At 37.7% G+C, this 16,385-nt stretch overlaps 1 protein-coding gene and 1 pseudogene across 3 annotated transcripts; both read left to right on the top strand.

Annotated features, from left to right (window-relative positions):
• The first annotated feature begins 60 nt into the window (after positions 1-60).
• Positions 61-6,398, top strand: LOC147286883 (uncharacterized; annotated as a pseudogene). Its single transcript, XR_015121794.1, has 14 exons — positions 61-148; positions 575-593; positions 711-798; positions 906-1,116; positions 1,233-1,401; positions 1,602-1,681; positions 1,981-2,069; positions 2,160-2,291; positions 2,388-2,501; positions 2,601-2,648; positions 3,140-3,224; positions 4,642-4,698; positions 5,397-5,434; positions 5,532-6,398. The product of XR_015121794.1 is annotated as an uncharacterized LOC147286883 (transcript).
• Positions 6,399-10,252: 3,854 nt separating this feature from the next.
• Positions 10,253-14,723, top strand: LOC147286884 (putative disease resistance protein RGA1). 2 transcript variants are annotated; one of them, XM_086239166.1, is made up of 6 exons: positions 10,253-13,264; positions 13,361-13,400; positions 13,493-13,542; positions 13,714-13,800; positions 13,952-14,004; positions 14,121-14,723. In XM_086239166.1, the coding sequence occupies exon 1, from the start codon at positions 10,287-10,289 to the stop codon at positions 13,062-13,064; it is 2,778 nt and encodes a 925-aa protein (XP_086095292.1). In that variant the 5' UTR covers positions 10,253-10,286; the 3' UTR covers positions 13,065-13,264; positions 13,361-13,400; positions 13,493-13,542; positions 13,714-13,800; positions 13,952-14,004; positions 14,121-14,723. The 2 variants fall into 2 exon arrangements, with proteins under 2 accessions (XP_086095292.1, XP_086095293.1); XM_086239167.1 differs by having other exon boundaries at positions 14,211-14,723.
• Positions 14,724-16,385: the final 1,662 nt, after the last annotated feature.

Consider the following 16,385-nt stretch of genomic DNA (forward strand, 5'->3'; position numbering starts at 1 on the left):
CAGCAATCGAAAGACGCAGCAAACTATCCAAATTCATCTAAGAAGCTTGAAGGATCATCAATGGCGCTAGCCGATTGCTCTGATACCATGCTAACAGAGGTTGAAGAAAGCATGAGAAAACTAAGAGAAACCAAGAAAATGAGGCTCTGTATTGATTGAATGATCAAAGTTACAAAAGAGTAAGAGAGCTCGAAGCTCATATACAACAGAAGACCAATCTTGCAAAACTAACTAAAACAAAACCACACAATTCTAACAAAGCTATCCACATGTCACGCAGCTATTGAACATCTTCTAACAAATTCATTAATAAGAGAACCAATGAAATGCTGACAGCTGGCTGTACGTACACTTAACACATCTATCTTCTTTCTTAAATATACATGAATTTAGTTATTTAACTCATTCAATTCAATTCTATGCATCAAACGAGATCCATGAGTCCATATGACTTGTGATTGTGAATGCCCACTGTTTTTGAACAAAATAGTAAGTCCATGGCTTGGATGCTAAAAGAAAATGTTGTATAAAGTAGGAATTTTAATTAGTACATATAAAGTATTTGTTCCTGAAGGTGGTCGTGTCTTTGGATGGTTACATACCATTTATATAGTCAGGTGTACCACCCTCCCAGCGGCCACAGGCCGGAAATTCTGTCTCATCTGGTTGATATAAGTTTTTGATCAGTAAAATGTCGCTTTATGGTGCAGGTTCGTGTCTGCAGGGAAAAGACAACAGGTCGTGTATATATATGCAATGAAAAAGCTTAAGAAATCAGAGATGATTCGTAGAGGCCAGGTATTCAGTTAACTGATGTGCCATTTGATATTACTGAGGTAATTTAAAATGTATTTAGTACCAGGTGCCTTTTTTTCTATTAAGGTTGAGCATGTAAAAGCTGAAAGGAATCTGAGGTGGACAGCAATTGCATTGCCAAGCTGTATTGTTCTTTTCAAGACGATGAGTTTCTTTATCTTATAATGGAATACTTACCTGGAGGTGATATGATGACTTTGCTTATGAGAAAGGATATTTTGACCGAAGATGAAGCTAGATTTTATGTTGCCGAAACAGTTTTGGCCATTGAGTCTATCCATAAACACATTACATTCATAGGTTTGTGGTGCAAGTTCATGATTAACAATGGTTATTTTGACATTAATTGATTTAAGTAATACAATTTCATTGGACTGAAAAATAGAGGTTAACCTAGTCTGTTTTGCATATTACAGGGATATCAAGCCTGACAATTTGCTACTTGATAGATATGGTCACTTGAGACTGTCAGATTTTGGATTGTGTAAACCTTTAGACTGCAGTACAATCCATGAAGACTTTTCAATAACAAAACGCACACAACAAGAGCAACTGCAACATTGGCAGAAGAATAGGAGAATGCTTGTAAGTTATATACCATTATGCAATTTAATTCTATCTCTCTCCCTCTCTCTCTCCCTCTCCCTCTCCGTCTCTCCCCTCTAGTTCAGTCATTTTGAGAGTATATAAAAGAGGAACTGTATCTTTTTGGATGTATGATGTTGTCATTCATGATTCGTTGGGGAGGTATCATTCTTTTAACTGTTGATATATGGGCATTGCAGGCTTATTCCACTGTTGGTACACCTGACTATATTGCTCCAGAAGTTCTGTTGAAGAAGGGTTATGGGATGGAATGTGATTGGTGAGTATTTATGAATTTTAGTGATAGGGTGTGTGTTTGTGTAATGCTAATGAATAAATTCCACAGTGTTTTAGATATCAATTGAGATCTCTTTACCAAAGATTCCATGTTCAAAAACAATTAATCAATTTGAAGGCTATGTGACCTAGCAGTCACCATTTTTACTACCTTTCATATTGTAATGGAACCATTTTGGAAATTGGTACATGCCATGGTATATTGTTTTGGACCACAATCAAAAAGCTACTTTGTTTTTGGATCCCTGGATTGACCAAGTTATGATGTTTGTTAATACACAGGTGGTCACTTGGTGCTATTATGTATGAAATGCTCGTGGCCGGGTTACCCACCCTTCTATTCCGATGATCTGATGTCAACATGCAGGAAGGTAAATTTGGAAATATTGAAAATTTGACCGAAACTTTTCTCTCTTTAAAGTCTCAAACATAATGTGGTCTGTCTTGCTTGTCTCTTGCAGATAGTAAACTGGAAAATTCATTTGAAATTTCCAGAAGAAGCAAAGCTTTCTCCTGAGGCGAAAGATCTTATTAGTAAACTCTTGTGTAATGTCAGCCAGAGGTTGGGAACAAACGGGGCAGATGAAATAAAGGTGTTGTATGGTGTGTCCTGTTCTAAATTTCTTGGATTTGTTCATGAACTTGTTGCATATAATGGAAATTACCTTGCTGCTGCTTCCTATTTTTAGATTCATCCTTGGTTTGATGGTACTGAATGGGATAAACTTTATCAAATGGATGCTGCGTTTATTCCTGAGGTTAATGATGATTTGGATACTCAAAATTTTGAAAAGTTCGAAGAGGTATAGATTTTCCTCAATCTTTGTGGATTTTGTGAAGCTACTTGTGTTGAGCATATCATCTTGCTCATGATTTTGTATTTACTTATTTTCGGTCTGCAGGCTGACACCCAAACTCAGACTTCATCCAAAACTGGTCCCTGGAGAAAGGTGAGCTTTTGAGTTTTATTTGTTCTTAGCTATTGTCACTAATTTATATATAGCATTGCTGCCTCCTTTGTATATTATATAATTTGCATTACAAGCTTTAGTGCAGTGTCTGTTTTATTAACTCTATTGCTTCTTAACAGAATATATATTGTTTTATTTATATATTGGCATTCAATCAAGGTTTAAAATTAAAATTTTGTTAAATTTCACGTTTGAAGTTCAGAAGTTTGAAATCAGGGTACCTGTTGGTCATATAATAGTCTTAGTTTCAGCTTAAAACTGAATTCATAATTATAAACTTCATGGAAGCTTACATTCATGTTTCTGTTGGTAATTGTGTTTGCAAAGGCATTCTTTGACTTTGTAGGAATTGATATGAAGAGTTATTCTAAGCTTACAAAGAGTGATAGCTACCCCTACCCCTACCCCATCCCCAAATCTTTTCAAATATTAACTCATTTTCTCCTCACATTTTACCCTCCATTTTGTAGATGCTCTCCTCCAAGGACATTAATTTTGTGGGCTACACATATAAAAACTTTGAGATTGTTAATGATTATCAAGTGCCTGGGATGGGTACGTCTCTTTCTCTCTCCCATGAACTTGCATGAGAACTTTATCTTTTTTTACTTATTGTTATCAGTTCAAAGTTTTTTTTAAACATGTATATATATATATATTGATGGTTTGTGTAGTACTGGTACATGGGGAAATGGGGAAATAAAAAACAATGTCCATGGTTATTAGAAGGACAGGTGCCATCCAAAATTGTTGTTATTTTTGTTTTAGTTATTGACCAATAATGGTCAAGTAGCCAAAATATCTAGGAAACAGAGGAAGCATGTACTAACTAGCTGGTTTTGAATAAATTTTGGGGTTTTATTAACCTGTCTTGTTTGTATGGATAGGTCACCCATCCATTTTGATATTTCCTTTGGATGAACAATATTTATCTGCTTATACTGCAGTGTTTATAGGGGGGGTTATTTAGACCACCCAAAACCACTTAGTGGACCATCCTATCAATTTTTTGCCCATTTTGCCCCTGCATGCCCATTCTCCAATTTTGGCCGGCCACCCCTCCCCGCCGCCGGCGCAACCCCACCCCCTCCCCACCGCCGGCGCGACCCCACCCCTCCCCTTCGCCAGTCGACCCCACCCCTCCCCATCGCCGGCGCAACCCACCTCTCTCCTTTCTCTCTCTCTCTTCCCTTTCTATGCCTTCCCTCTCTCTCCCCTCTCTCTGCCTCCCTCCCTCACCGGACAACCATGGGTGGCCGGCGCGACCCCCGATCTGGAGGTCTATGGGGTCGCGCTGGCCACCCATGGTGGTCCGGTGAAGGAGGGAGGCAGAGAGAGAAGAGAGAGAAGGAAGACGGCATAGAGAGGGAAGAGAGAGAGAGAGAAGGGAGATCGGGTCGCGCCGGCGATGGGGAGGGGTGGGGTTGACCGGCGATGGGGAGGGGTGGGGTCGACCGGCGAAGGGGAGGGGTGGGGTTGCGCCGGCCACCCTTGGTGGTCCGATGAGGGAGGGAGGCAGAGAGAGGAGAGAGAGAGGGAAGGCATAGAGAGGGAAAGAGAGAGAGAGAGAAAGGAGAGGTGGGTCGCGCCGGCGAAGGGGAGGGGTGGGGTTGCGCTGGCCACCCTTGGTGGTCCGATGAGGGAGGGAGGCAGAGAGAGGAGAGAGAGAGGGAAGAGAGAGAGAGAGAAAGGAGAGAGGTGGGTTGCGCGGGCGATGGGGAGGGGTGGAGTCCTGCCGGCGGCGGGGAGGGGGTGGGGTTGCGCCGGCGGCGGGGAGGGGTGGCCAGTCAAAATTGGAGAATGGGCATGCAGGGGCAAAATGGGCAAAAATTGAGGGGGTGGTCAACTCAGTGGTTTTAGGTGGTTTGAATAGCCCCCCCCCCCCCCCCCCCGCCGTGTTTATATTATGAGTACTCTTTACTGTGGCAATTTTTCTTTTTTCTTTTAAACTGATTTGGTTTCTTCTGTGTAGCCTCGTTGAAGAAGAAAAACACCAAATCAAAGAGGCCATCCGTAAAAACAATTTTCGGTATGTTTTTACCTTTACCCATCCATTATATTTCTTGAAAAAAAAATTTCCATTCTCAGTTTTATTGTATATATCTTTCTACAGATATTGCTGTCCAGCATTTAAACTTGAATTGGGAATTTTTTTTTTTTCATTTAAACTCAAGTGTAAATACCAATTCATTTACTACTAATGTGTAATTTTCTACTCCTTTGTTGCCAATCTACCAAAAATATTGTACAAAGACACTCAAATTCATTCAACGTATCAATGATAGCAATACAATTTGTTCGCTTTATCTCTAATTTTTTTTTTTTTTGGCTTGTAAGCCAATTTTGATCAAACTCATTGTGATAGATGATGACAACTTAACATCATGTACTTTCAAGCGACCAAAATACAAAATGTGTGATTGTATCCTGTACCTTCTTTTCCTTTCTTTTCCTTGAGTTGAAAACATAAGTGAAGATTAAAGGAATCTGATTGAAGCCAAATGAAATAGGCATCATTCTGAATATATTCTACAAAGGCCATTCGTGGTGGGTCTGGGCCATATGGCATGACTTTAGGCCAATATAGTCACCATCATTGAGAATGAGCAACCATTTCTGTTCTGTATGGATTTCTCATGTTAATTCAATTATTGAACCAGTAACGACATTCTCACTAGTCACTAGTACGCTTCCTTTTTTGACCGTGACAACGAAATGGAATTCAAGATCTAAATTGGACCAAATGGCAAGTTCACTTGCTGCAGGTGAGTTGTGACAGAATCTTTACAATTTTTGTCTTGTTTGAATGTGCATGTCTACACTTCCAAAGAAAATGTGCTTAAAACTCTCCTACATTTGTAGAAAACAGAGAAGGCCAAGCCAGCAGTCAATATTTGTAGTCATTTTTCCACTTCATCTTCTCTCTTGCTAGTATGTATTTGGAAAGGCTTCGGGTAAGGTGGTCAAGCTTAGTTGGGTGGCTGTCGATCAATCTGTGTGGGTGAGGATTGTGATTGACGCGTGAGTTGGGCAACTGTAGCTCTCTACAGGATGTGGTCTCTTGTGGTTCTTATTCTGTTCCTTGAGAGGGAATTCTGAGCCCTTCCACCACCATCTGGCCTTTGTGCTTGCCCTCTGGTTTTATACCCTTTATTTTGCTATGTTTATTTTCTTTCTGCTTTGGTAGTTCTGAATCCTACTGTTGTTTGTTTATTAGTCTTTTGGTTTTGGTAATGGGCTGGGTGCCATCCCCCCATTGCCTCCTTTCCCTGTATTTCTGTTGTGACTAGAAGTGTATCTTGTGACCAAGTGTATTAATTAGGCTTAAAATTTTGATTCTTTATTTGATTTTATCTATTTCCAAAACTTGGCTTACCCACTTGGTACAAGTACAACCTTTGAACATCTTTAACGTATATACCACATCTACATATATATTGAGAAATTTAAACTTTAACCCTTGTGGTGGTCATGGCCAAAAAAAAAAACACCCTTGTGGTGGGTCTAGTCTCTGTTTTATTTGTTTCTCTTTCAGCTACAATTCTACAACATTGCTTGAAGAGCAGAGATACAATGAATGAGAAACTATTTGGCCAATGGCTAGCATCAAAGAATTCTCTTCAAATGTTTGTTCAGCTTCCTTTTGTTGGATCAATCATCTGTAAGCTAAAGGATCAAAATGCCTATATATTCATGTATTATTGTGTAACCTTTGATCATCTAGTGATATCGATTCTCAGGAAATTCTCCCCGATAGCCAAAACTCTCTCTTAAATTTTTTTCTTCTTTTTATCAATTTTTTTTTGTTGTTACATTGAAAAGAAATCGAACCCTTAACCTTTCTTAATTCTAAACAATAATAATTTACTAGGGGCTAAAGGGCCAAAGGAAAAGACTAATAAAATAGTTGGTAAGGAAGCGAGGCTTGCAACTCTAGATAGCTGCACGTGGCATGAGTGAGCAGTTATGCCAATCTCATCCACTTTTCTTCTTAATTCATACTTCAATGTCTCTTGGAAGAAGCACATCTAATTTCTGTTAGAGGAAAGGCCTTGTGGACAGCTCATTGTAAAACGGTGAGCTTAGTGTAACAGATGCATGCTTTTCTGGGATTAATGTTGCATAATGCTGGCAGTCAAATCTCTACAAGTACTTGATCTGCCTTAATATATTTGTTTCTATTTCTTCAAGCTTTAATTTAGTAATAACTAGAAAGGAGATCAAAACAGAATTACAGTGCCTATTGCAAGATGCAAAAATTTAGTATTCATATTGTTGGAACTTAAAAGGGAGCTTACGTGGATCATAAGTTCATGCAATATGATTAGCATCAATGTGAAAATCATATGCAGGCAAATGATAATTTATGGTCAGGAAATTTGGAGGTCATATGCCTCAAAGTGGTTTTTGAGTTCTTGTTTTATGGTGTTGAGGACAGGTGGAGTCCCCCGAGTAGTACTCCTTAATGGTGTTATGTTGTGCACAACTTTCCACATACACAATTTGTGATAATTTAACTATAAGTAGAGTTGTTATAACAGTAGTGGGAAATTCTGGAGGAGAACAAAGAAAGATTAATAAAATAGCTATAATAATGGAAAAGGAAAACGAGAATGATGAAAATTCAGAGAGAAGAAAAATGTGTTCAAAGAAAGAGAAAAAGGAACAAAGTGGGTTGTGAAAAATAAAAAGTAGAGCCGTAAAGGAATAGATAAAGCCGATAAAAGGTGGGAGACAAATATATATGTTTTTGTTCAATCCAGCACTCTACAGCATAATTAGGTAGGTAACGCTTTTAATGATACTTTACATTAGGCCACTAATAAAAAATTTAAAAGGTTCTTAGAAATGGCTATGCGCGTGCATATAAGGTCAATTGTGCCGGCAGATTTGTGGTGGATTTTACCTATTATGCCCAATAGAGAGAGGGAAAGAAAGCTGATGGAGGAGAGAGAGATGGAGGCGGGGTGAGGATGGTGGTGGTGTGTTATTGTCGGTGGTAGAAGGGAATAAAGGGATGATTTTGGTGGTGGTGGACTAAAATTGCTTGCAAACATAAACACAGGAACCAAATTGGCAATTTTGAAAACACAAGGAACAAAATTGATTAGAAGGTAAAATATAGGGACTAAAAATGCATTTTTCCCTTTTTTCTTTATCTTGTAATCTCAATCAGTGTTTTTTTACTTTTTGGTTGTTAAAATAATATTATATGTTATCACCAAAAAATATTATATTATATTATTAAAGAAGGACAAGATTTTATTTAGAGAAATTTTATTCAATAATCCATTTAAATACCCCTTAAATTTTTTTTGCCACCTAACTCCAAAACTAACTATAATTACCCTTTTGCCTGTGAAATATCTATAATACCTTCCATATAAAACCTATTTTTTTATTTAGAGAAATTTTATTCAATAATCCATTTAAATACCCCTTAAACTTTTTTTGCCACCTAACCCCAAAACTAACTATAATGACCCTTTTGCCTGTGAAATATCTATAATACCTTCCATATAAAACCTATTTTTTTATTGTAGCTTTTTTTTTTTTCCCCTTTCTGTTCCCCAGCCAACCACTGCCCTATCGTCGGCCCAGCAGTCGGCGCCCCCATCCCCTGTCGCTACAGTAAACCCAGCAGATGCAGCAGCAAACTCAAAAAAATTCAATGAAAAAAAACCCACGTCGCCCAGCAAAACTCACAAAAAAACTCAGAAAATAGTTGATTTTTTGAGAGATTAGACCCATCAAAACCCTTAAAATTTTTAGATTTGGTAGCCACATGATCGAATTTGTGATCGCCACATGGCTATAGCACATTCCATCATGTGACGACCACAAATTCGACCATGTGGCGACCACAAATTCCACCAGATCTGGGTTTTCAAATTTTTTTTTTTTTTTTTCAAACTTTGGGTTGGGAGAGAAGACGATGAGTCGCTAACCGGTGCCCACCACCATCCTACACCTCCCCCACCGACATCTCATCTTTGTTTGTCTGTCTGTCTGTCTGTCTGTCTCTCTCTCTCTCTCTCTCTCTCTCTCTCTCCCTCTCTCTCTCCCTCCCTCCCCCTTCCCTCTCAACCCATTTAGAGAAAAACCCAGATCTAGATTTTCGAATTTTGTTTTGTTTTTTGTTTTTTGTTTTGTTTTGTTTTGTTTTTTTTTTTAGATTTGGGTTGAGAGAGAAGAGAACAGAGATAGAGAGAGGAGATGATGGGTATTGGCCGGTGATGGAGGTTGTTCTCCATGGTTGCTGCAAGAAGGTGGAGGAAGGTTTGGATGCTACAGTAACTCGCCACATGGTCTATGCTTGGACTGCTTGGTCGCCACAGAGTATTTGTATAGGGGTGTTTTGGTCTGAAAAATACAAAAAAGTCATTATAGTTAGTTTTGAGGCTAAAGGGTCAAAAAAGTTTAATGGGCATTAATTTAAAAGGGTTATTGAATAAAATTTTTCTTTTATTTATGCACCCCATAGCACAATTATTTCTATTTTCTCAACATTACCAAACTAAGAAAGAAAATCTTACATTCTCTTTTCTATAGAAAATGCATAGCAATTGAGTTTACAATAATTCAATTATGTGAACCAAGTAAATAGGCCCCTAGTGTTTAAGTCTTGAGTTTTAGGCGGAGACCAAAACTTGGAAACTAAATCTTAAGCCGCTTTGTTGTGTAGCAGTGGATACAATCCTAATATATTTGTATTGATCTACTTTAATTTATTTTTGTTCATTTTGGTTAACGATGACTAAAATAATTACACATAACAGATGCCAAATAAAGTTAGGTGGTGATGCATCACCCATTTAAAGCAGTAAGCAAATTTACTCTGGTGGACTAACAGTACTATAGTGTGAAACAGACCAAAAAAGAAAATTAGTGTGAAAGCGTATCTGTTTTTCTTGTCCCTACTACTTAGACCCTTGTGCTTGAAAATGAATGGCGGTGCGTGACTTATCTTAAAACTCCTCAGTATACAGCCAATTGTGGGGGACCAGCATATATTGCAATCCTTTGCAAGCGGCGATGCATTATTGGCTTAACACAAATGGGAAATTTCCCACTACTGTTTATAACTTTATATTATAAGTAAAGTTGTTATAACTTATAACAGCAGTGCGAAGTGTTATATTAAACAGAGACTTATTTTATTAAACAAATAAAGTCGACCGTTGAAGTTGTATATGGATCCAAGCACTTAGGTGTGAATCTTCAAGGCAATGACTGGCTCACTAAGACAAAACAAGACAAGATGGCGTGAAAATTTTTGGTTTAATCACCAAATTGTCTTTTTGGTTTAACTTTTATTAAACAATTTGGTATTTGTGCAATTAAAACAATTTAGCTCATATAAGACAATTAAAAGGTCATGAAAAATTTATTAAACCAAAAAGAAACACGAGGCAAGCACCCCCACAGGGAACAAGCCCAGAAAAATGCGCGTGGCAGCACTTGGCCACTTGCATTCTGCATTGGCCTAACACAAACAAGTCAATATATAAAGTGGGTAGAACAAAGAGCATAGCACGCGCATTCTGCATTTCTTACTTCATATTTCTCATATTTCTCTTTTTCACTTGCAATCTGTTTCAAACGTACGTTAAGAATATGGCTGAAGCACTCGTTAATGTACTCCTGGAACGTTTGGCTTCGATCCCCATTGACAAGATCAACCGAGAGCTGAAACTAGTCACAGGTGTTGACAAACAAGTTGAAGATCTCACCCGCAACCTCAAAGCTATTCAAGCTGTGCTCGAGGATGCAGAGCAGAGACAAGTGAAGGAGGCCAGCGTGAGACGTTGGCTGAATGAGCTGAAAGAAGTTTCCAACCAGATAGACAACGTATTGGATGAGTGGAGCACTGAAATTCTAAAACACCAAATTCTGAAACAAGATGAGGAGGAAACTCAAAAAGCTCCTCTTACTAAGAAGAAGGTACGTTCCCTTCTCTACTTTCCTTCTGTCAAAGTCAATAAAGTCCTTCATCGCCGTGACATTGCTAAGAAGATTGTAGATCTAAATGAAAGGTTAAATAAGATTGCTGATGACAAACAAAAGTATGAGTTTAAGTTTCAAAACACAGAAAGACGCGGAGGTGAACAACTTCGACGACAAAAGACTTCCTCTCTTCAAGATATATCGTTTGGTCGAGAAAATGAAAAGATAGATTTAGTAAGCAAGTTGGTAAATGAGAGTAGTCAAGAAAGGAATGGCCCCCTTATCATTCCTATCATAGGGCAGGGAGGAACTGGAAAGACAAGTCTCTCCCAACACGCCTATAACCATCAAAGGGTGAAGGCTCATTTTGATTTCAGAATATGGGTTTGTGTCTCAGACCCTTTTGATGAGATCAAAATTGCTAAAGCTATCCTTGAAGGTCTTTCTGAAAAGGATGCGTCAAATTTAAATGAATTGGAAACTTTAGTACAACGTATAAAAGAAAGGATTCAGGAAAGGAAATTCCTCCTTGTCCTAGATGATGTGTGGAATCCAGAACCTAGACAGTGGGAAGAACTAAGCAAACCTCTGCGTAATGGAGGTATAGGCAGTACAATCCTGGTGACCACACGAAAGGTGGAGGTTGCTAATATCATGAGAGCAAACAAGAACATAATCCATTTGGAGGGGTTAAGTGAAAAAGATTGTCGGTCATTGTTCAATTACTTTGCCTTCAACAATTGGAAAACACAAAACCGTAAAAAGTTTGAGGATGTTGGCAATGATATTGTAAAAAAGTGTAAGGGTTTGCCTCTTGCTGCAAAGACTTTAGGTAGTCTCATGTGCGGTAAGAAAAAATTGAAAGAATGGCAAGATGTTTTGAACAGTAAGATATGGGAATTAGAAGGGTTCGAGCAAAAGGTTTTCCAACCGCTATTACTAAGTTATTATGATTTGACCCCAACAATTAGACGTTGTCTTATATATTGTGCTATTTTCCCAAAAGATTTTGTGATGAATAAAGATAATTTGATTGAGTTGTGGATGTCACAAGATTATCTTTATGTTGAGGGAAAGAGAGAGCAAAAGAAAATAGGTCAAGCATATTTTGATGACTTAGTAATGCGGTCTTTTTTTCAAGATTTTGAAAGAGATGATGATGATGAAAATATAATAAGTTGCAAAATGCATGATATTGTACATGATTTTGTGCAGTATCTGACCAAGAAGGAATGTTTTATTATGGAGATTAAGGGTTCTAATGAGAGAATAGAGCTGCCAGATGATAACATTCTTCATTTGACTATGATGTTTGCATATGAGGATTCATTTCCTATTTCTTTTTGCAATTTTAAATTTCTGCGTACATTCACAACTTTTGATTCAAAAGTTACTACCATTGGGCCAGATTTAATTTTGCAATTGAAGTTTGTGAGGACGTTAAATTTGAGGGGTAACCGTATCAAAGAAATTTCTAAAGAAATTAGTAAATTGATACATTTGAGATATCTTGATTTATCTAAAAATAATGGGTTGGAAGAATTACCCGATGCTATAGGTGAATTATACAACTTGCAAACCTTGCGAATTGATTGGTGCAGCGGTCTCAAAAAAGTACCCGATATAGGAAGGCTAATTAAATTAAAGCATCTTTATGTTAAGGGCACTCTGGGTGCAAACATAAAAGGCATTGGGAGATTAAGAAATTTGCAAACGGTAGATGAGTTTCATGTGGGAGGATTGAAGTTCGAAGAATTGAAAAACTTGGACCACCTTCAAGGGAGTTTTGAGATTAAACACATAGGGTGTACGGAAGATGCGGGTCAGGCTGAGAAAGCACAATTGGTGAATAAGAAAGACCTCCTTCATTTGGAACTGGATTTCGGGTGTGACTGTCAACATAGTGAAGATGAAGAGCATAAAAACGATGGAGAAATACTGAATGCCTTACAACCACATCCAGGTTTGGAATCTTTAGAAATCTGGAGGTGTAGAAACACGACGTCGTCTCCCAAATGGCTGATGTCTTTGCAAAACTTGAGAAAGCTTAGTTTTAGCATTCATGATTGCACGTTTTTGCCTCCTTTGGGGAAGTTGTCATCCCTGGAATCTCTGATTATTTGGAAGTGTAGAAAGATTGGAAAGATAGGATTTGAGTTTTTGGGATTTATTGACGACAAGCAAACATCATCATCATCATCGTCACAGTCACGTATTTTGTTCCCCAAATTGAAACATCTCAAATTCAAGTTCATGTATGATTGGAAAGAGTGGGAAGGACTGGAAGGGTGGAGGGAAGAGGAGGATTCTCATGATCAGATTACAATAATGCCCTCGATCCCTCTCTTACCTGCAAATGTATCGCTGTTCAAAGCTAGAAACACTGCCCAAATTCCTGCGGAAGACACCACTACAGAATTTGGAGATCTGGTCGTCTCCATTTCTTGAACGTTGTTGCGAAGAAAGAAGAGGTAAGGAGTGGGACAAGATTTCTCACACCATAAACATCAGAGTGAATGGGCGGACTTTATAGAAAGACGGAGTTGGGATTCAGCAAGACAGATGAATCCTCATTCATCTGAGCTTTGCATCTTCGGTGAGTGAGGAGGTCTGCCAATCTCCATCATCCAGCTCTGCTACATCTTCTTGTAAGTAAACTCTTATTTATTTATCTAATTCTATGCCAAATATTCAGATATTAATTTTACCAAAAACTAATGTTAAATGTATAATTGAACATCCAGCTCTGCCAATCTTCAACAATCATCCAGCTCTACTCTTCCTGTAAGTGAACTCTTATTTATTTAATGGTATGCAAAATTGTATGTGAAATATTCAGATAACAATTGATCTCTACTCTTCCTGTAACTGGCCAGGCATGCTTTCATTTTACCAAAGAAGCAATGTCAAATGCATAATCGAAAAGGTATTCCTAGACAAACTTAATTACTTCATTTCTATCTCTAATTTTGTATCATATATATAGTTAGTTACGCTCTTATTCGTTTTGGCCGCTTTCAATTCAGACTTCAACTTCTTCTTCGAACAACCACAATTTTAGTTATGGTCCCATTCCTATTGGTCTCTTTTATTTCAGACTTTAACTTCTCTTGGAACAAGAAGAACTTTTGTTAGAGGACAGGCCTTCCGATAGCTCATTTTGTAATATCATGTTTGTAACACGGTGAGTTCATGCCTCAGATGGTTTTCTCGAGAAATTAATGTTACATGAGGACTCATCTTAAACTAAATTGGGCAATGCCCATGTTTCATGTATTTTTTGAATTTATAAAATTAGTTAGAATGACCTTATTTGTCTGATTTGTTATTCTCAGGTTATGCATTGAAGCTAGTTAAGCATGTATTATATCTGAGATATCCTAAGCATGTGAGTTTCTTTCTCAATGATTTCTTAAGGATATATTATATGAAGTTCATTCTCGATATATATCATGAGGACCTGAACGATTTCTTATAGTTATCATTTACTTTGATGTAAAACAGTGCAGTTCCCAGTGAGTCAAGGGAATGCAAGGTTTGCTAGCTTTGCAAAGCACTGACATTAGTTTTCTGGAAATTTATTCCCTGGTGAAGGTCGCTAGCTATCTACAGTAATTAACCATTGGACAAGAGAGAAGACCTTGTGAAGAAAAAGAGAAGGCCAAGCCAGCAATCAATATTTTTAGTCGGGTTTCCACATCATCTTCGCTCTTGCTAGTATGCATTTGGAAATGCTTCGGATAAGGTCGTCAAGCTTAGTTGGGTGGCTATCTAAATTTTAATGATCTGTGTGGGTGAGGATTTTACTCGACGAGTTGGGCAGGGAATTCTGAACCCTGCCACCACTATCTGGTTTTAATTTGGTAGTTCTTTATCCTGCTGTTTGTTTTTTTTAGTCTTTTGGTTTTGGCAATGGGCTGGGTGCCATCCCCCCATAGCCTCCTTTCCCTGTATTTCTATTGTGACTAATGTATTAGTCATCAAATTTTAATTCTTTATTTGATTTTATCTATTTCCAAGACTTGGCTTACCCACTTGGCCCAACCCTTGAAGATCTTCAATGTATATATTTTTAGAAATTTACTCATTAACCCTGGTGTTGGGTCAGGTCTCTGTTTCATTTGTTTCTCTTGCAGCTACAATATATTCTACAACATTGCTATTAGAGTTACAACGAATGTGAAATTAATTTTCCAATGGCCTGATGTCCAGCATCAACGAATTCTCGTCAAATGTTTGTTTTGCAAAGAAACAAAGAATCTAATTTCTTGTTGCTGTCGGAACAAAATGGTGTCACCAGAGATTGTTTCATGTTGTTTGAATATCAGTACCTTAAATCTTTTTGCACATGAAACTTTGTTAGATTTGTGTGGGCAGGGTTAAAACCGAATGTAGGTCATGCCTAAATCTTACTAATTCTATGGGTTTGATGATCCAGGACAAAATAACTTAGTTCAGTTAATGAATGATACACATGTTGTACTAGATTCAGCCTCCATTAATGAGCGTGACAGTAAAACTTGACGTTAACATTATCGTTGATTGTAATTAGTTAGATACTATTGGTGTAACAACATCAATTCCAAGTCCGTTTCAAAATTGGTGAGCGAGTGATCATTTCTATATATATATATATATATTGATGGTTTGTGTAGTACATGGGGAAATGGGGAAATCCAAAAAAATGTTAATGGTTATTAGAATGACAGGTGCCATCCAAAATTGCTGTCATTTTTGTTTTAGTTATTGACCAATAATGGTCAAGTAGCCAAAATATCTGGGAAACAAAGGAAGCATGTACTAACTAGCTGGTTTTGAATAAATTTTGGGGTTTTATTAACCTTTAACAGAGGAAGCATGTACTACATTTTAACTTTCATGTGATTATATATAATTCTCAATGCTGCCTTCTGCGCCTGTATTTTTTCTTGGCTATATTGGCTGGAGCTCTGAGGTTTGATTAAATAACTCGTGGCTCCAAGCCCTGCAGAAAGGCAGTGGGTTTTGAAGCAACTAGTTCTCATTCAGGCTCCTCGGAATTAGCATCCTGTAAGTTTTTCGGTCTTGAAAGATTAAGAAAAACTCAAGTGTAAATACCAATTCATTTACCACTAATGTGTAATTTTCTACTCCTTTGTTGCCAATCTACCAAAAATATTGTACAAAGACACTAAATTCATTCACTGTATCAATGATAGCAATACAATTTGTTCACTGTATCTCTAATTTTTTTTTTGGCTTGTAAGCCAATTTTGATCAAACTCATTGTGATGGATGATGACAACTTAACATCATGTACTTTCAAGCGACCAAAATACAAAATGTGTGATTGTATCCTGTACCTTGTTTTCCTTTCTTTTCCTTGAGTTGAAAACATAAGTGAAAGATTAAAGGAATCTGATTGAAGCCAAATGAAATAGGCATCATTCTGAAAATATTCTACAAAGGCCATTCGTGGTGGGTCTGGGCCATATGGCATGACTTTAGGCCAATATAGTCGCCATCCTTGAGATTGAGCAACCATTTCTGTTCTGTATGGATTTCTCATGTTAATTAAATTATTGAACCAGTAACGACATTCTCACTAGTCACTAGTATGCTTCTTATTTTGCGTTCTTTCCACTTAATATTATATTTTCAGCTTGTTTCTCTTACCTTGGTGCTGGTTGCAGGGTCCAAGATGTTACTAGTTGCTTATGATATTGTGCTTCCACTGGATCCTTACCTTTTGATCTGCTTACCACTTCTCTGTCTGTTGTTTAAACCACG

Source organism: Dryas octopetala, chromosome 4, assembly GCF_963921425.1.
Source record: "Dryas octopetala chromosome 4, drDryOcto1.1, whole genome shotgun sequence".
Classification (NCBI taxonomy): Eukaryota; Viridiplantae; Streptophyta; class Magnoliopsida; order Rosales; family Rosaceae; genus Dryas; species Dryas octopetala.